The sequence below is a fragment of the Lates calcarifer genome, unplaced genomic scaffold, assembly GCF_001640805.2.
Source record: "Lates calcarifer isolate ASB-BC8 unplaced genomic scaffold, TLL_Latcal_v3 _unitig_820_quiver_1005, whole genome shotgun sequence".
Classification (NCBI taxonomy): Eukaryota; Metazoa; Chordata; class Actinopteri; family Centropomidae; genus Lates; species Lates calcarifer.
Window position 1 is genome coordinate 1 of NW_026118016.1, and position 21,255 is coordinate 21,255.

The 21,255-nt window shown below is 39.2% G+C and overlaps 2 protein-coding genes across 2 annotated transcripts; both read right to left on the minus strand.

Moving 5' to 3' along the window:
* Window positions 1-5,928: 5,928 nt before the first annotated feature.
* LOC108880060 (trace amine-associated receptor 13c-like) lies at window positions 5,929-7,074 on the minus strand. Its single transcript, XM_018671490.2, has 2 exons — window positions 6,914-7,074; window positions 5,929-6,748 (listed from the first exon to the last, which is right to left on the minus strand). Exons 1-2 carry the CDS (start codon window positions 7,072-7,074, stop codon window positions 5,929-5,931), a joined length of 981 nt encoding a protein of 326 aa, XP_018527006.2.
* A 10,226-nt stretch (window positions 7,075-17,300) lies between these two features.
* LOC108880061 (trace amine-associated receptor 13c-like) lies at window positions 17,301-19,826 on the minus strand. The gene is made up of 2 exons (XM_018671491.2): window positions 19,657-19,826; window positions 17,301-18,440 (listed from the first exon to the last, which is right to left on the minus strand). Exons 1-2 carry the CDS (start codon window positions 19,824-19,826, stop codon window positions 17,621-17,623), a joined length of 990 nt encoding a protein of 329 aa, XP_018527007.1. The 3' UTR covers window positions 17,301-17,620.
* Window positions 19,827-21,255: the final 1,429 nt, after the last annotated feature.

A 21,255-nucleotide genomic window follows, 5' to 3' on the forward strand; every position in this document is an offset into this window, starting at 1 on the left:
AATTTGTTGTCTCTAATAGAAGTTGCACTTGCCTTTTATCCTGCTTCTTTGAACTAACACGAACATCAGGAGTACATAGTGAGAAAGCAGTATAGTACACAGTACATGTGACCAGTTTGTAATAGAGCCAACTTAATTAGTTTGAATTTATGTGAATTCATCCCCGTTGACCAATAGCAAGCTGTCTTGACAGGACGCCACTGTTGCTCCGCAGCTCTTGGAAGTCGGACAGTGCCACAAGCCCATAAGACATGGGACAAGCAAGTTTAGTGCTTATTTTAAATTATATTTGTTGTGTTTTATTATTGTGGGGCAGGGGAGAAGCTGGGGGGAGGCTGAGTGAAGTCCTGGGCTGGGACAATCACACTGGGCCTCTGGGTTTACATGAATTCTAGGTTTTGAAGTGATCTGATTGTCTGATGTGTTTACATCCTTTGATCCTTTACCCCCTAGGCTTAATCTAATGATCCCATTTTAAATTGCAATACTTATGAAATAAAGTTTGTTGTTTTATCAGTATTTTTTGTGGTAGAGTCTCTGACTAAACTACTATTTATTACAATATATAGAACAAGTGCTGTATGAATGTGTGTGTGAATGGGTGAATGTGATCTATGGTGTGAAGCGCTTTTGCTATATAAGTGCAGTCCATTTACCATTTTTCAGCTATTAGAGAGGAGTAAACAAATACAAATTCAACAAATCAAGATGGTGGCGCGCATGGACGCAGCGGCTTGAGGCTCCCTACTTCTGTGCACTATTTTGTTTTTTTTCCTGTGTTTATTCTAGGTTTTTCAGGCTATGTCATGCTCACATAGCCTACAGCAGACAGAACATGACTGACATCAGACTTCAGTTCAACACTGACACTGGACACACAACATCCCATGGGAGATAGCCAGACCACCGGGAGCTCTATGGATTGTTGTCAGGCCCTACAGACGACGGAGGCGGGTCTACTAGCTCAGCTACAGAGACAATCCCACAAACCTTGTAAACAAGATGGACGAGCTACAATCACAGATAGCTCCTCCTCCACCTAGGACAATCCGACCATCTCTCCCTGCTCCTCATCCTGGCCTACACTCCCCTCAGAAAGCAATCAAACCAAGCACCCAAACCATCAAAACCTGGCCTGAAGATGCTCTCCTCCAGCTACAGGACTGCTTTTGCTTGCACAGAATGGAACATCTTTGAACATCAGGACCTTGAGACACACACAAAGACAACAAATGCATTTGGGTCTTTCCAAACAGGAAACCCTGGATGACAAGTGAAGTCCAGGCCCTGATCAGAGAGCATAATGCAGCCTTCAGGACAAGGGACAGCTCACTGTACAGCACTGCCAGAGCCAACCTGAAGAGAGGCATCCGACAGGCAAAGGAGGCCTACAGGAAGAAGACAGAGGCCTATCTGATGGACAACAACCCACGACAGATGTGGAGGGGCATCCAGGCCTTAACCAACTACAGAGGCCAGCGCCCACATCCTCCAGCAACAGCAGCAGCACACTGGCAGAGGAGCTTAACAACTTCTTTGCCGGCTTTGAGTCAACCACACACCAGCAAACACTGCATCACCAACTGCAGAAACCATCAGAACTGACTGAAGGAGCAGTGTGTTTACTGCTGTTTATCATGTGGATGGTTAGTTAATCTTTGTCAACCCTGTCTGATGTGTCACTCCCCAAAGTCAGCGGGGTTAGGCAGGTGAGCTTGTGAGTAAGATCAAGACCAAATGGAATACAATACAAGTTGTTCAAGAACTGCCCAAGAGTCCACATGCTCCTCTGGACGCTCATGAGAATTACCTAGTCTGAGCTGAGCATCCTTTGGAGTGGCAAAGGGCAGTGGTAGTCTCTACTCCCAAAAAGAAGAACACCAAGACCTTTGGCCAATTAATGAGCATAGTCGTATTAAATATTGGGTAAAGATATTCTTCTCTGTGATGGCAAAAAGGATGACCACATACTTGATGGACAATTGCTATATCGACACGATCTGCCAGAAGGCCAGGGTCTCAAGTTTCCCACGCTGTGTGGACCATGTGTAAATTATTGGGAACAGATCCAAATACCTATTTTAAAGAGTATGGTCTAGACCTGCTCTTTATGATGCCTTGAGATGACTTTTGTTGTGATTTGGCGCTATATAAATAAAATTGAATTGAATTGAATCCAGATCACTAAGGAGGAGAAAGAAGAGCTGCACATTTTATGGTTAGACCTGGCCACTGAATATGGGACAGTACTACACCAGGTCCGCTTGTAGTTAGGAGCCTTTGCCCAATAAGGACCTAGTATGTGGATGACATTTCTTGTCTGCTGCAAACTGTCCTGTCCAGGATGAAGAGCACTGGACATATGAATTTCAAGCACACAAGTCAAGGACACTGTCCTGGCCTCTCTTGCATGCCAGTGTGGCATTTCCATTTTTTGGGGTGTGGCTACTTTATTGTAACTCCTGTCTGAATCCAGTGATCTATGCTTTTTTCTACCCTTGGTTTAGAAAATTAATTAAACTCATTATTACACTTCAGATATTGCAGTCTGATTTCTGTGATGCACACATATTGTAAAAGGAAAAGTTTAGCCTTTGCTACCGCGCCAGCCAACTACTGACAAAATGTGAAAAAGAACACTTAGATACTAAAGAGTCTGGTCTTGTATATGAGTAAGGAACCTTTGCCAGGATTTTTCACATGACAAATGAAGATCAGGTCTTTCCAGCATATTGCCACCACAGTGCTTTTCTTTCTCTCTTTTTAATGAAAGTGAAAATATATTCATGTCCTTTGGTCATTGAATCCAACAACCTAACATTAGCTGGATAAGAACAGATTTTTATACCCATGTATGTGAACATTATCATGACTCATGTATTTATTCTGAGCTAATAAACTTACCTATATGAATAATGGCATGTTGGTTTTCTTCATGTTGTTAAAGTTGGGCCCAGGGGAGGGAAAAGAGGTTGCTGATCCAGTATGAGGTGTTAGAATCAAAGAAGGAGAAGTCATCTAGCAGGATGCAGCACCAGGTGTCATGCACAAGATGTGCAAGTGGTTAAGAACAAAGTCTCATGGGCCAAGCCTTGGAAAGCAAAACCTCATCAAATAAAATTCTTAATCCCAGCTTGTTTTGCTGGGGGAAAGTGGAGTCACCAGCATGCTATCTATGCCAGAGGGGAGACCCTGGAGTACATCCCGACAAGACAATAGTGGACACAGTCTGCAGTGCGATTAGCCAATCCATCCTGTGAAATTCCATTGCTTTCACCAGAAATCAACATCAGTTGCCAGGACCACTTCCTGTAGCGTGCTAGTAGCAGTCCAAGACTGGGACCTGAAGGTCGACCAGGGAAGCAACTGGAGTTCCCATAAAACTGCTGACACAACAACACTAAGGCCAGGCATGTCTTAGAACTCACTGTTATCCAGTAGGTTAGCACTGGGCCAGTGGGTGGGAAGAGGGCAAAAGTATGTAGAGATGGTGAAAGAATGCTGAAGCACTGGGTAGTGAATGAGTTGCGAACACACTGAGATTGGATGAAGATGGTTTACAAGCCAGTCCCTTTGCAGGGCTTACAACATGCTGGGCATCATAGGGTACAACCCTCTGGAATTCCCTACATCCCAGCAGAATCAGAAAGCCCAGAACTGTAATCACTAACTAGTCATTATTTCTGTTCATGCTAAAATGTTTTATTTTTATGGTCTGTATTATTCTGTTTTCTGTATCTGTTTGTGTGCTATCATGAATGGTTACTGCTCTTGTATTATTACTACAGCAGTAATTTTATATGCACTGATTTTAAACTGCAACATATCATTTTATGATTGCTTGACCCATCAATGAACATCAAGGAACTGGTATCTAAACCCAGCTTTGGCTATATACACATGTACAGTACATTGGGCACTGCTTTTGCTACTGTAAATGCTTCTCTATACTTAATTACCATTTATTACCATTACAAATATACCAAATAAAGCATACAGTTAATTGTTATGAAAATCATTTTTAAAGGTCTTGTGCTCCCATGATGCCATCTATTAAGATTTTAGCTGGTTCCTTTGGCAACCAAAACTATTTTTGAAAAAGTCTTTTATTCCAAGTACAATCAGTATTTTAATCTAAAAAACTGAGAAACATTTAGTGTAGTTTTTAACTTGTGTACTGTAGTGTACTCAACACTTAAGTGTTTCTTAGTCTCAGTAGTATCTTGTTTATACATTTGTTTTATATGACTCTTTTATTTGTTACATGTTCAAGTGGCTTTCATATTTTGGTGAGCCAAACATAATTTTCTATTCTGGGGGGAAACTAGGTTCTATTCTATTCTATTCTTCAGTTAGTGCTATTATAATTAGTCTGATTGCCATGAAAACATTTCAAGACAATACATTGAAATTATCTTGTTAACTTGCAATACTGAGTGCCATGCTTCACACCTATGAATGTACAGCCTACTTTACTCCTTGGAACTGTGTGCAGGTTTGCACCTGACCACACGTGGGTGTGACCAAAACTGTAAAAGTCTTGACAACTTCAGTAATTGTGTATTTGTGTGCACTGTGTGCAACTGATAATTGATACCACATGTGGATGCATGTGGATGTTATTCCACATGCAATATTTTCCAATTAACAAGGGAAAATTAAAACTGTAACTCTGTAATGTGTTAGGATTATGGACAAGTAACAACAATTTTATTCTTTTTTTTTTTTAAACTATAATTGGACACTGCCTATCAGTCCAGTACTTGATCAATGTTTTTGTTTTGTTTACTCCATTTGATTACTGTACAGAGAAGAAATCCAAAACAAAATTTATGGTATCACTTTATATTACACATATTCGCCATTAACTAGTTGCTTATTCACATGCATATTGGAAAGTTATTAGTGATTATGAAGCATGACATGGACATGGACTACAAGTCCATCCTGCTTACTGATAATAAGTAAGGAAGTTGTTGTACAAGAATTTATGATCTTAATATTGACCTTGTAAGGTAGTAGTAACACTAGAAAAGTAATTCTCCCTTATTAACACCTGATAAATATGGTCTTTTATTACATAACTAAACACGAAACTGATGATCAAGACCTCACTTTAGAAAAAGGGAACACATTCTGAGTTACAGACACTTTATTTAGACTTATTTGGACACTATTAACACTTGCAGTTTTGTCTTCTTTTGTGTAAGAAATGACAATATTTATCAAGTGTCAGTAAGGGAGAATAATTGCTACTAGTACCTTGTAAGGTCCATACTGAGCAAAGCATATTAACATGTATATTTATCATAATTCATGTACAACAATGTCCTTACTTACAATCAGTAAACAGTAATTACGAGGTTACTGAGGGAAAACTCTTAGTTAATGGACTAGTAGCTGTAGAACATGTATATAATATAATAAGTGCTTTACAATGATTAATAAAGAGCCAATATGCATGCTAATAAGTAACTGGTTAATGGTGAATACGTGTAGCCTAATATAAAGTGTTACAGATTTACTTAGCAGCAAAGCAACTCACCACATAATTGTGTTGGAATTGGAATAAAAAGTGGGCCAGTACTCTGAACTTGCAGCTCTAATGCCAGTGGTTTTAAATTTTAGGTAAAGTACCCTAGTATGAAATGCAGATAACAGTAATGAAAATATATAGATTTTATTATTTTTGAAATAATGATATGGAGCAAATTTTCTTCCTGTACCCTAAAACCAGGTCCACAGTCAGAACCAGGTTATGCAGACATCCCTAATAAAACTCAAAAAGTAGGGACAATTTTTTATTAAGTTTGTATCTATTCAACAGAAAACTTTTGGACCATGAATTTAGTATATTAACATCAACTTATAATAATTTCCCCCTCACAGAGAAAGAATTGGTTTCAGTCAAATCATCAAAATCTCTCTCTACACCATATTGGCCTCACTGGAGCCAGGCTGCAGTATCTGAAGTGTAACAATGTGTTTAATAGCTTTTCTGAACCAGGGGTAGAAAAACACATAGATCACAGGGTTTAGACAGGAGTTAAAGTACAACAACCACATCTCAATCGCTGCAGATGATGCCCCTACCAAGTTGCTCTCTGCTGCAACAGCAAAACAATAATATGGACAGGAGCACAGAAGAAACACAACTACTACAACACCAAGAGTCCTGGCTGCTTTCAATTCAGATTTCTTAGCTTTGACAGTCTCTGGACGCTGAAGTGTGACAGCCGCAATGTGAGAGCGCATGGCACGAGCCTGAGACACAGCCACCACAAATACTCGCAAATACAAAAGTATAATGACTAAAATGGGACCTAAAAAGGTCACAACAAGATCAACCATTCCTTCAGCAAAATTTACAACAACTACACAATCTCCATAACAGGAGTTATACCTGTTTGGTTGCTTTAAGAAATCCCTCAATATCCAACTGCTATGGACAGCAGAAAATATCCAACACAGATAGACACAGAGTTGAACTCTTTTCAGAGTAAGTTTGGTGGTGTAAAACATGGGGTCACAAATAGCAATGTAGCGGTCAACTGATATGAGCACCATGCTTCCTACTGAAACACTGACAACGAGAAAACCTAAAAAGTAATGCGCAGCACATATAAGGTCACCCAGGATCCAGCAGCCTTGGTTGTGGAGAAGCAGAACTGGCATCTGCAGGGAACCCACAAGGAAATCTGCAACAGCCAGAGAGAGGAGGAGGAGGTTGGTGGTGGTGTGGAGCTGCCTGGAATGGGAGAGTCAGTATCAACATGATATATATAAAGCACAATATTACAGGCTAATCCTATACACTATTTACATGCTAGAGGAGCAATGATGTGATGTTATGTTGCCTAGCTGGGAAAAAAAGATATATTTTTAGGCCATGCAGAGAAATTTTTATCTCTGCCTGAAGTGGGAGATAGAGATGATGACCAGCAGGTTAAGAACCACAGTGAGCAGAGTGATGCAGGACAGCAGGCTGTAAATGAGCGTGGTCTCTGGATGAGGATGCATTGTCTTCCTGCAGGAGGTGTTGAGTTCGGGAAAGCAGAGTTCAGCTTCTTCCATGACCTCCATAGTCAGAGAGAAAGAGGAGAAGCTGCTGAGCTCTGATAGCTTTCTGATCAAAGCTCTTTGTTATGCAGCATATTTATCTTCTTTCATCCCCTCCCTCATTCCCATCTCCTGGTACTCTTCTTTCTCTCTCTCGCTCTCTCCCTCTCCCTCTATCTATCTACCGATCTACCTATCTACCTATCTATCCATATAAATTGTTTTAGAAGTAGACAGTGTTAAGTATAACTACATATCAAAGCTAGGGTCAACTAGGGTCAACAAGAAAACTGGATTAAACCCTCTTTCAGGGTTGTGAGAGGGTAGCAGGCAGTGGCAGGCTGCTTATGGGACAAAAATTATTACTTAATTCCAGTCACTCTCAAACTACAAGCACCAGGTTTGAGTCAGAAGACCCCAGAATAGAAGACCCCTCTCTCCTCTTGTACTCTATACTTCTCCCTGTCTGGGACTAGTTCAGAGACATGACAATTTCATACAGCAAACTGTGCTGTTCAGGGAGAACCAATACCACCTCTTGTGCTTTGCCATGAATTTTATATGCCAATAGGAGATCACTTCAGAGTTGTAGCAATGCACTCAAGAGCACTGGGTTGAGATTTGCAAGTTATACTGTGAACCAAGTATCATCTCTCAAACCAGTGGTAACAATGGTAAACTGAGACAGAATTACTGGCATTTTCATCAGATTCTCTCGCTTAGAACCAACCATCTTGGCTGCATTGGTACTGGGAAACTCCCCTTAGTAGTTTATGACTACTCCCAGCTCCTCCACAGCAGGCTCAGCTGACACAGGCCAAACAGTTACCATGACATTCATCACTGGCATCTACACCACTTTCTGCTAGATGTAAAGGTAAACTAAAAGTAAACTATTGACTGAAAGTAAACAACTGAGTGTTAATTATATGGGGAGTAATTAATGAATAAACGAGAGAGTAACTTCAGGCAAAGTCACTGGATACATTTATAGTTACTGTAACTCATTCAATGTCAGTTAATGAGCTGTCAGAAACACAGTGACATCCACATGATGTCTGTGGAGATTCTTAGTCATCCAGGTCATGGTTATCCAAGAGGGATTAAATCAAGGACAACTAAATGCAGATGTAGATATCTGAAGATGTTTCACCTCTCATCTAGGACACCAAGAACTCCTTTGGAGGAACAGCACTGAGATGCTGGTTTAAATTTGTGGACAATACATAGGGCAAAATTAAAACCCAAATAGTGCAAGTCTTCACAGACCACATCAACTCAGTGGACAGGAACATTGGGTTCACATGATAGATTGTCAGGAATAAATACCTTTGCTTTTTTTGACTGCTGCACACACTTAAGAAGAAAGGAGCCTCGACATTGAAATATAAAGGAAACCCACACATAGAGACCAATACGTACATTTACTAATTTAGCAGACAACATTACCCAAAGTGACTTACAAGTGAGGGACAGCACTAAAGCTTTAGCATAGAAGGGGGCCTTGAAATAAATATTAAGTACTAAATCTGGCAAAAAAAGAAGGCAAAGTCCAAGGAATCAGGTAAAGAGGTGCATAGGAGGTGCACAGTAGTGTTGGTGAGGCATGTTAGGGTGTACAGGTGTTAGGAGAGGAAATGCTCTTGGAGGAGATGAGTCTTACAGAGATTCTTGAACACAGAGAGGGGCTCCCCTGTTCTGATAGCATATGGGAGCTCATTTTACCATTGGGGAACTGCAAATGACAACAATCTGGACTGCGAATGCCTTGCGTGTAGGGATGCCAGATGATGTTCCTTAGAGGAACACAGTGGCAAAGAGGAGAAGCATAAGCCTGTATGATTGAGTTGAAGTTGATGTGCAAAGACCTAGAAGTTGGCAACCATGTACTTAGTTTTTGAATCTCACTACTATTGAAGAAAACTCTCAAGTACTTGATTCAACGTTTGCTGTAGTGGTGGTGATTTATTGGTATTTACTATCCAAAAGGTGTATTTTCTTTCTCACTACCCACTGGAACATAAATTGGGAGTTATCAGAACTCCACCAAAGTGATAATGTGCCAACAATTGACCAGACCCAAGAGGAGGAGCACAAACACCTAAAGGATGTGCAGATAGATCGTGGATACCCGAATTGGAGCTTTGTGAAAACAGCCACAGGATCCAAGAACACCAACAGTAGTGAAGAAAAGAAGGAAAAATGCAACAACATCATCACCCTGTACATGTCTGGAGTATCTAGAAAACTCAGGAATGTCTTTAACAAGCACTGGATTTTTCAAACCAAGCGACACAGTGAGTGAGCAACTAGTCTATCTGAAAGACCACCCAGCCAAACACAAGAAAAGCAGTGGAGTGTCTGCAGTCCAATGCAGTAAGGAATCCACAGACCACCATTTTTTACATTGTAAATTAATTCTGAAGAAATCAAAACTATGAAGGACACTTCACACAGCACTCCATCAATCTCCTTCTTGGTCAAATAGCCCTTACATAGCCTGGTGGTGTATTTGGGGTCAATGTCCCATTGAAAAAAAATGATGGTCCCACTAAGCGCAACCCAGATGGGATGGCATGTCGCTGCAGAATGCTGTTGCAGCCATGCTGGTTACATTTGTAAGTGTAATTTTGAATAAATCACCAACTGTGTCACCAGCAAAGCACCCCCACATCATCACACCTCTTCCTCCATGCTTCATGGTGGGAACCACACATGTAGAAACCATCCACTCATCTTTTGTGCATCTGACAAAAATATGGCAAGTGAAACCAAAAATCTCAAATTTCAACTCATCAGACCAAAGTATAGATTTCTACTCATCTAATGTCTATTCCTTGTGTTTCTTGGGCCTAGCAACTCTCTTCTTGTTGTTCGTCCTCAGAGGTAGCTTCTTTGCAGCAAGTCGTCCATGAAGGCCTGATTCACACAGTCTCCTCTGAACAGTTGATGTAGAGATGTGTCTGCTACTTGAACTCTGTGAAGCATTTATGTGGGCTCAAATCAGAGGTGCTTTAATTTGCTGGTCTTAATGAGCTTTCTGCACAGTTACACAATTGATCTCTTTAACTTGGGAGTATTACAAAAATAAGACTGTATTTTCCCCAAAATTACCTAACAAAAGTGGCAAATTCCCCTGTTGTGTCATGTCTGAATTACTGTAATGCATTCTGCTCCAGGCTCAGTTAAAAAAGTACACACCACTGACAGCTGTTCAAGTTGCACAGCTTCTAGCTGGGTTGCAGAAGTATCTTACTCTAGTTGTAGCTGCCCTCAACTGACTCCCAATGACTTTGAGGGCTGACTTCAAAAATTAGATTTTTCAAAAACATACAGTATAAAGCCCTTCACGGTCTTGTTCCATCTTACATTAGTGATATATGACCTTATATGTTCTTGTTTGTAATCTGAGGTCATCGATTACAGCATTGCTGGTTGTGTAGTCACGTCCGTGTAAATAAGGGCCAATCAATTTGGAATAAGAAACCGGAAACAAAAAACAAGCCATTTTCCGATTTTTGTTTTGGAACAATGAAATTGGAAAACATAGAACAACTACAACTTTTAATTTCTGTTTTATGTTAACACAGGGAAAATGAGAAATCACTTACAGTCATTTTTATTTTTATTTTGCCCCGAAAGTCACCCAATGAACAATAGCACAGGATCCCTATAAGCTAGCACAGTCCTTTTCTGTGCTGCCCAGCTAAGGTGAATAAAGCTAGTCTTAGCTAGCTATCTTCGCCCATCTAAGGTGAAAATAGATGAGGAAGAAACACCCTGCTAAGAACCCACATCTTTGTGTTTTGGTTGTCCTTTTATATGCTACCCAAAATATCTAGCTAAGGCCGACTTTATTAGCCTTAGCTGGGCAGCATAGAAAAGGACTGTGCTAGCTTATGGGGATCCTGCGCTATCATTCTCTGGGTGACTACCAGGGCAAAATAAAAATGTATTTAAATGTACAAAGAAATAGACAGTTTTATTGATTTCTCATTTTTCTGTGTTAACATAAAACAAAAATTCAAGTCTTTTTGTTTTTTGATTTCATTATTCCAAAATGAAAAATGGCTCTTTTTTTTCCGGTTTCTTGTTCCAAAACAAAAAATGGGAAAAGGCTTGCCATGTGTTTTCTGTCTTCCCACTCCTAAACAAAAATTGATTGGCCGTTATGTACACAGACCCAGTCAAAGGCCTACGTTTACAAGAAGATCTCAGGTTATTCTTTGTTTTGAATATTGTAAATGACTATATTTGATTTTCTTACAATGTTACTTAGGTAGTTCTGTTGCTTCTACTTCTTCCACACCTTGTCCACCAAGTGGGATTCTACATTATTATTATTATTATTATTATTATTATTATTATTATTATCCTTTTCATTCTCCCTGAAACCCAAGTGACAGATAACACAGATGTAACACAAATGCAGACACAGTGATACCAAGACACCTATTTTTGTGTCAAGCATAAACTTTAATATCATGTTCTCTTGTCCTTTCATGGTCATAATGGACCAATGGACCAATTTCTGTAATTGTGAGATCAAAAAAGTTTTTAAAATTAAAACAATGTGTGGTGGTATAAGTGGAACAAAACTGGGTTTTGGTAACATACAGGTGTTGCCATGAAAATAAAGTCCAGAAGGTTCCCCCCAGCAACTGCAGTGTTTTTTGTTGTTGTTGTTGTTGTTGTTTTGTTTTTTTGGAGGGGTGGGGGGTTAAGACTTTCTGGCTTCAGTCCCATTAGCATGACAGGGAATATGTGCAATCTAAAACAAATAAGAATAAATCTGGTTCTCTGACAGAGACACATTTATATGTAATTCTACAGTTGATCCAAACACAGTAATTTTGTCCATATATTCTTTAATAGTCCTGACTAAACTATGTATAAATTCTTTGTATTGAAGACAACTTAAAAATAATTTCCCATCTACAGTATGTTGGCCTCAGTGGAGCCCGGCTTCAATAATTGAAATGTAACAATGTGTTTAATAGCTTTTCTGAACCAGGGGTAGAAAAACACATAGATCACAGGGTTTAGACAGGAGTTGAAATACACCAGCCAAAGCTCAATGGCTGCAGATGATGCCCCTACCAAGTTGCTCTCTGCTGCAACAGCAAAACAATAATATGGACAGGAGCACAGAAGAAACACAACTACTACAACACCAAGAGTCCTGGCTGCTTTCATCTCAGATTTTGAAGCTTTTACAGTCTCTGGACGCTGAAGTGTGACAGCTGCAATGTGAGAGCGCATGGCACGAGCCTGAGACACAGCCACCACAAATACTCGCAAATACAAAAGTGTAATGACTAAAAAAGGGCCCAAAAAGGTCACAACAAGATCAACCATTCCTTCAGCAAAATTCACTACAACTACACACTCTCCATAACAGGTGCTATACCTGCCTGGTTGCTTAAAGAAATCCCTCAGTATCCAACTGCTGTGGACAATAGAAAATATCCAACACAGACAAACACATAGTTGAACTCTTTTCAGAGTGACTTTGGTGGTGTAAAACATGGGGTCACAAATAGCAATGTAGCGGTCAACTGATATGAGCACCATGCTTCCTACTGAAACACTAACAACAAGGAAAGCAAAAAAGTAATGCAAAGCACAGATAATGTCACCCAGAATCACACAGCCTTGGTTATGGAGAAGTAGAACTGGCATCTGCAGGAGACCCACAAAGAAGTCTGCAACAGCCAGAGAGAGGAGGAGGAGGTTGGTGGTGGTGTGGAGCTGCCTGAAATGGGAGAATATCAACACTGAATACATTGTTATATGAAGAAGTTGTAGACATACATGTTATTAGCAGTTCTAATACTAGCAGTATGAATTGTTTTGTAGCATGGCTAAAAGCACAGTATTACAGAATAATTCCATACACTACTTATGTCCTAGAGGAAAGCAGATTTGCAGCAGCACATGCAATGGAGCAAATGTAACAAAACAACATAACATTATATTAACTAGCTGGAACCAGAAAAATTAACATTTTATAGATCAAGCAGAGAAATTTTATCTCTGCCTGAAGTGGGAGATAGAGATGATGACCAGCAGGTTAAGAACCACAGTGAGCAGAGTGATGCAGGACAGCAGGCTGTTAATGAACGCAGCCTCCAAATGAGGACGTGTTGTCTTCCTGCAGGAGTTGTTGAGTTGGGGAAAGCAGAGTTCAGCTTCTTCCAAGGCCTCCATCATCAGAGAGAGAAGAGAAGCTGAAGCTGCTGAGCTCTGATAGCTTTCTGATCAAAGCTCTTTGTAATACCTGACTTATTTCTTTTCTTCCTCCCTCCTTTGCACCCCTCCCCCTCCCCTCCCATCCCTCTCTCCATCTGTTTATCTAGCTATCCATCCATCTCTCTATACCTTGTTAGCAGAAGTCTACGTTAATTACAACTACAAGTCAAAATGGGGTTGACTAAAAATTTGAGACACACATGGAGGCAGACTGCTGAAGATTGCTGAAACACTTTCCAACTCTTGATTTCCAGACTGAACACTTTCATGAATAAAGCCAAATGCATGGTTATGATTATAAATGCAGGAAAGGTCAGGTCAGGTCTATGGTAACAGCCAGTTTATTCCATCTGCAGTTATGGCAAAGGACAATAAAGCAGAATAGTCATCTGATGTGGACAATAGCACATGCCACTCGCTCTCAGAGCAAATATTCCATCGCTTGTAGGATTACCCATCTGTTTACATTTTACACATTAATGAAATCTGTATCTATATTTCCAGAGGGATCGTATAGTGGATTTAACTCATTTAAATAAATGGAATAAAACTCTCTCTAAAGATTATGGGAAAAGATACAAAAAATATCTAATATAAACAAAATATACTACAGATTTCATGTGCTGAACAGTTACCATTTTTAATAATGGTAGTTATTAATAAACAGTTAATAATGCAACTCATTTACATTGCGAACCACAGGGGTAATAGCCCATAAAAATAACTTCAGTTATGTAACATTACTGCTGTCTATAAGAGAATATACAGTAACCTACAATGTACCTGCAGTTTTGGCAAAGAACAATAAAGCAGATAGATAGATAGATAGATAGATAGATAGATAGATAGATAGATAGATAGATAGATAGATAGATAGATAGATAGATAGATTCTTAATTATATAATAATTAATAAATAATTAATAATTAATCCGCACAGGAAATTCACAGTTCCAGCAGCATCAACAGACTTAGATAAAAGGTTGAAGGCATGCAATAAATATTGGGAATAATAATAAAAACACTGCTAATAAAAAACACAATGAAGAAACTTCAAGTCCTGTGCAAAGTCCAGTGCAACCCCAGCAGTGTTGAGGTGCAGGTGGTTGGAGTTGCACCATGTGACAAAGTCCTGGATCAGTTTCTTGTACTCCTCCAATGTTGTTGAGGCATCATGAGACAAAGATTTCTGTTTTTTGTTCTTGCATGGAAGTTTGTGTTGTGTTGGAGTCCCGTGCTGATGGGAGGTCATTTCATGATAGCGTCAGACTCAATTCCTAAGCTAAAGAACATACATCACCAGGGCTGTAGCAGCACAGAGGAGAAACTTTTATTGTGGCAAGACACTCAGGAGCAAGCATCCTGAAAACTCAACCCAAATCCTTTACATAGAAATCAGTGTACAATGTGTTATAGGCAATGGAGAAAGAATATAGGGCAATTGATATCTTTTTTTAATGTCATGTTACAATTTTTTTACACATTGGCAATAAAAAAGGCAATTATTACATGTAAGTTGCTTCAGATGTTCTAGACAGTGCGCTTAAGTTTTGTCCTTTTAAGTTTCTTAAGGTTTTATGTTTTATTCAGTTTCAGTTCCTTACTCTAAAAGCTCTTTTAAACTTATTAGTTACCTTTAGGTCTCCTCGCAATATTCATATTTATTTTCAGGCTTTGAGAGCAAAAAATGATCAGGATCTGTGTTCGTCTTGGGCCCATAAAAGAAAAACAGCCTGAGATCTCACAGAAAGAAAGCACATATATTGCTCCTCAGTTAAATTCCATGATATATATACATAGTAGAAAAGTCAAACAAAATGGTTTGCTTTACAAAATGGTCAGACAATTATTTCCTACAGTTTCAAAGCTAAAGAAAAATGTGGCAAAGTTATGGTGTGGAATGTGATGTAATTTATGACCAGACCTCTGGTCATAGAGAGTAGAGAATAGTAGTAGAGAATGGATAAACAAGAAGGCCAGGTCTGTGGATCTGAGAGAGTCCAATCTGCATAGTTCTTTTTCAGGTCACTTTCTTGACAAAGTAACAGTTGAATGTTTAATGCAGAGACAAAGTTTGTTGCATAGGATGAAGATATGAAGAGTGTTCATTCATAAGTTCCATACAAACTGTGGTCCATTAGATAGTCTCTTCTGAGCTGGCCATTGGACCTTTGACCCTGGCTTGGGAGGCAAAGTTCTGTTTTTGATTCTTATCACAGAATGTTGGGGAGGCTGAAGAGAGGATGGGGTTCAGGTTGTAATTCTCAGTGACTGTACTTTTACCTTGTTGCAGTTCTGGGAACACATTCATGTCTTTTTCTATGAATTGTGTGATAGTTTGACCAAAAAAAAAATATTTGCAAACACTAGAAAGGGTTAGTGGATGTGCAGGAGACTCATATGTGAGAAATCATTGTTAATCATTTTTTTAATAACACTTGCTGACTCATCTCAAAAACTCCATAATCATACTTATCATTAGCTTTAAAAAAATAACAGTGGAAAATGTATAAGTATGTGTCAGTCACAGTGTATCATTTAAAACAAAAAGATACATCTATTGGATGCTAAACCACCTGCACTTAACCAGATCTCGGTCCAGCTGCTCTGTCCAATTCCCAGACATAGTTGACACTTCTAACCATATCGTACTTGCCCCTAGTTAGACATCGGAGAGAGTGGAGATGACATTGGGACCATTCATGTCATCTTTGAACACAGTGTTTGCAATTACCACCATTGCTCCTTTCAAGACATCCCCGTACTAAAAGGCTTTCTTGATTTTATAAAAAAACAATTGGTGCTCTAAATGAAGCTTCAGTTTTGTGACTTTTTCACTGGCCTTGTGAAAAAAGACTGCCTTTAATTCACAGGATTTTCTGCCCGTAGTTCGCTGCCAGGTGGTAGCTAATATTAGTCGTAGTGGTAGTTGGCAGTAAGTGTCTCTCCGCGTCTCTGCCATAGTTGCCCCACAAATGAGACATACGCACTTTTCTTTCACTGATGTAAAAAAGAACTCCCAATCATTGTGAAAATGCTAAGTTTTGTTTTGCTTTTCTGCCATGTTTTTCCTTATTTTGGGGGTGTAAAAACTGCATCTAGCTCCCTGTCATACCTGTGCTCGCTAGCTCTAGTGAGATGAAGGTTTGTCTTGCGTGCGATATTGAACATGATCCCATACAAGGTTAGAGCAATATTTGTTTTGTTATGTTTATGTTTAGCAAAAGATTGTTGGGCCTACACCACACTGCTTTTAGGCCCACCTCCTCTCTGTAAGCTGTCTCATCATTGTTGTTGATGAGACCTACCACTGTTGCGTTATCATCTAACTTAATGATGCGGTTGGAGATGAAGGATGCAGCGTAGTCATACGTCAGCAGTACGAACAGGAGTCAGCTGAGTGCACAGCTCTGGGGAATGCTGGTACTCAGTGAGGTAGTGCTGAACACTTAGATAATGTTTTTATATTATTTTTTTTTATTGTTTTTATATTATTTTTTTCCATTCCATTCTATTCTATTGCAGATAGAGGGGGCCAGTATTTTAATGCAATTCACTCATTTACAATCGACACCCTGGGTAGCGCTGTCACTGAGAAAACCTCCCTAAACCAGACTCAGCACATGTGGGCAGCACAGTGACCTTAATTTCCTTCGTAACAAGGATTTTATCAATACAGCCTCTCTTATTGACACTGCTTATTGGATCAGTACTTTATCGATCCTCTTGTTGATTCCATTTGATTAATGTAAAAAGAAGAACAATTTAAGAACAGATTTTTACATTTATTTACTTTTCAAAAACAAAATACTAATCAGCAAAACTATATAACTGTGCTTTAACTGAAATAAAAAAGAAAGAAGCCAGTATTATCATAAGCAGATAACAGTGGTGAGAATGAAGAAAAGAAGATCTAGTTCCCATTTAGAAGCAAGTTTTAAGTGAAGCCCCTGTAGGATAAAGGCCTTACATAAAACGTCATGAGAATAAAATGTTTTCAACCCCAACAATGGGTATGGTTTATATAACTGACTTTCTGAATTCAGTCATTCAAGTGGGATGACTGTAGACAGATCACATAGAATATACATGTGCAATCACAAAGAAAAAAAGAAAACATCAGGTTGTCTAATAGAAGCACATACTGTATGTAAATTCATATTCATCATATTCAACATTCATTAATTTTATCCAGATTGTCTTTAACTGTCAAGAGTTTGGACTATGTAAATTCAGCGTATCTAGGACAATGTAAGAATAATTTCCCCATCACAGAAAATTGGTTTTAGTTGAACCATCACAGTCTCCTTTTACATCAAACTGGCCTCACATGAGCCAGGCTGCAGTATCTGAAGCGTAATAATATATTTAATAGCTTTTCTGAACCAGGGGTAGAAAAACACATAGATCACAGGGTTTAGACAGGAGTTAAAATACAACAGCCACATATGGATTTCAGGATATGCTGCCTCTGTTGGGTTATTTGCAGTTTCAACAGTGGAACAATAATATGGACAGGAGCACAAAATAAACACAACTACTACAACACCAAGAGTCCTGGCCGCTTTCATTTCAGATTTCTTAGCTTTAACAGTCTCTGAACGCTGAAGTGTTACAGCTGCAATATGAGAGCGCATGGCACGAGCCTGAGACACAGCCACCACAAATACTCGCAAATACAAAAGTATAATGACTAGAATGGGACCTAAAAAAGTCACAACAAGATCAACCATTCCTTCAATAAAACCACTTACAACTACACAATCTCCATAACAGGAGAAATACTTGTCTGGTTGTTTGAGGACATCCCTCAGTATCCAAGTGCTGTGGACAGCAGAAAATATCCAACACAGACAAATGCAGAGTTGAACTTTTTTCACAGTGACTTTGGTGGAGTAAAACATTGGGTCACAAATTGCCATGTAACGGTCAACTGATATGAGCACCATGCTTCCTACTGAAACACTGACAGTAACAAAACTTAAAAAGTAATTCATAACACACATAGAGTCACCCATCATCCAGCAGCCACCGAAGAGCGGGATTTCTGCTGGCATCTGCATGAATCCCACAAGGAAGTCTGCAACAGCCAGAGAGAGGAGGAGGAGGTTGGTGGTGGTATGGAGTTGTCTGAAATGGGAGAATATCAACACTGAACTCACTGTTACATGTAAATGTTGTACAAATAAGTGTTATTAGCAATTATAATTCTACAACTGTGAATACAGCTAACTCTAACCCTAACCCACTCCAATGGTAAAACTATTTCTAAATCTGACAAAATATTAGACCTGTGCACTACTTATTTCGCGGAAGAGGTAGTTAGTGAATGTTGAGTAGCCTGATGTGTGAGAAATCATTACTAATCACCTTGCTGACTCATCCCAAAAGCACCATAATCATGCTTATCAATACATCCCCAAAATCCCCAGTCTTAAATTTAAAACTAGAAAGGTTTCTGTATTTGTCCACTCTTTTCTCTTTTGTTAAATTAACACATTTAAAAGTGATCATTTTTTACACACACCCAGAGTTATTGCAACACTGTTAGTGTAGCCAGAGAGAATCTACACAGGCACAGATAGAACATGCAAACTCCACACAGAAAAGCCCCAGGCAAACCTAGGCTTGAACCAGAGCCTTCTTGCTGTAAGGTGACAGTGCTAACCACTGTACCACCGTGCCACCTGCGCAGACATACGTGCACCAACCAAAATCCACACCATCCACACACTTTTGGGAATTTACTCTAGGGGTGTTAGTTTTGATAAATCAAGTGTTAAAATAACACTGACCACCATTAATGTCAACACGGTTTACACTGAAAATGCAAGAATGGTAACTGTAGAAGTGTCACACACACTGTTACATGTAGAAGATGTAGAGATAAGTGTTATTAGCAGCTATAATTCTACAACTATGAACTGTCCTGTAAAAATATGTCACAGCATCACAATAGTAAAAATATTCAGTATGCACTGAGCAAAGGTCTGAATTATAAAATATAAGTCCTATGAACTATTTATTTTCTTGAGGCAATGTTTGGTGGATGTGCAGGTGAGAGAAATAGATTTTTCAGTGACACTTTTGCTGACTAATCTCAAAAGTACCATAATCATACTTATCATTAGCTCTGAAAATAATACTAAATGTAGAGATATGTCTCAAACAGTGTTATCACAAGTTAAACAAAAAGATAAAACTACTGCCTGGCTCAAAGAAATTTCTTCATGAATATGACTGGAACCAAAACAGAAACATTTTTAGGCCATGAAGAGAAATTTATCTCTGCCTGAAGTATAATAAATATATCATTTTTAAAGCCATTAAGAAAAATTATTTCTGCCTGAAGTGTGAGATAGAGATGATGACCAGCAGGTTAAGAACCACTGTGAGCAGAGTGATGCACCACAGCACACTGAAAATAAGCACAGCCTCCAAGTGAGGACGTATCGTCTTCTTGCAGGAGGTGTTGACTTGAGGAAAGCAGAGCTCAGCTTCCTCCAGAGCCTCCATCATCAGAGTGAGAGGAGAAGCTGCAGAGCTGACACTTCTCTGATCAAAGCTCTTTCTTAATACAACAGATTTATCTCTTTACTTCCTCCCCTCCCCTGTTCCCCTCTCCTGGTACTCAATCTTTCTGTCTGCAGGTGTGGGAATTCCTTGGTTGTATGAGGACGTAATAAACAATAATCTGGTCCTTACGAAGTTCTATAACTATTTAAATCTAACCTAAGGTGTAGAACAACAAACAACAGATTCCACTGTGTCATTGTTTATTTAACAAAAATTAAGCCAAAATGAAGAAGCCATGTGTGAAAAACCCAGTACACCCCACAATTCAGTAGCTTGTAAAACCACCTTAAGTGGCAATAAATTGAAGTAGCATTTTCAGCATGATTTAATCAGTCTCTCACATTGTTAGAAAGGAATTTTGGCCCACTTTTGTTTATTGCTGTTGTTTATTGTTTATTTTTGGAAGTCTCCACTCTTCAAGGGTCAGATACCAGAGTGCTGCACAGGCTTGTGTGTGAAGAGGCAGTTAGCAACAAAAGAACCATTTTCTTCATTTAAAGTGTAAATTTTGTACTGTTATTTGCTATCCTAAAAGTAATGTTCCCAGGCCAGTGGTTACAAAGGTGGGACCAGTGATCTTCAAGGGATATAACTTAAAGTCATCCCCTGTAATGCATTTAATTTTTCTGGTGTCAGCAAAGCCTACTCACTGTTCAGTTCAATTCAAAGCAGAAAGACATTAACACTGTATACTGAAGTATTTGTTAATTTATCGCATGTTTTCCTAATATCGTTCAGCCCTACAGAGGAGTTCATGGTCGACTCAATGACTGCAATGTGCCCAGGTCCTGTAGCTGCAAAACAAGCTCAAATCATTGCCTCTACATTGTGCTTGACAGTTGGTATGAGGTGTTTGTGCTGATATGCTGTGTTTCGTTTTTGCCTCCACTCCACTCCACTCTGGTCTCGTCTGTCCAAAGTATATCATTTCAGAAGTCTTGTGGTTTGTGAGATACAAACCCAAGCTATGCTGCCATGTTCTTTTTAAAAAAATATTTTTTACTGTAGAATTATTGACTTAAATTGTTTGGAAAAGGTCTTATAATCCCTCTCAGATTGGACAGCAACAATTGTTTCTCAAAGATCACTGCAGATCTCCTTCCTCCCTGGCATTGTGTTAAAGACACACCTGAATCCTCTAGACCAGCAAACTGCTAAAACCTCTTTTACAGAAGTGGTCACACTTGCTAACGATCAGTTAATCAAGGGCATTTGATTAGCAACACCTGACTGCTACTTTGCCTAATTTTTAAGACCTGCTACAGACCAGATGTTTTTTTTTTTTAATTATGTCCTACTACATAAAAACATACAATTCAAAGAGGGTGTACTTTCTTTTTTGCATGACTGTATCTAAACCTTATTAGCA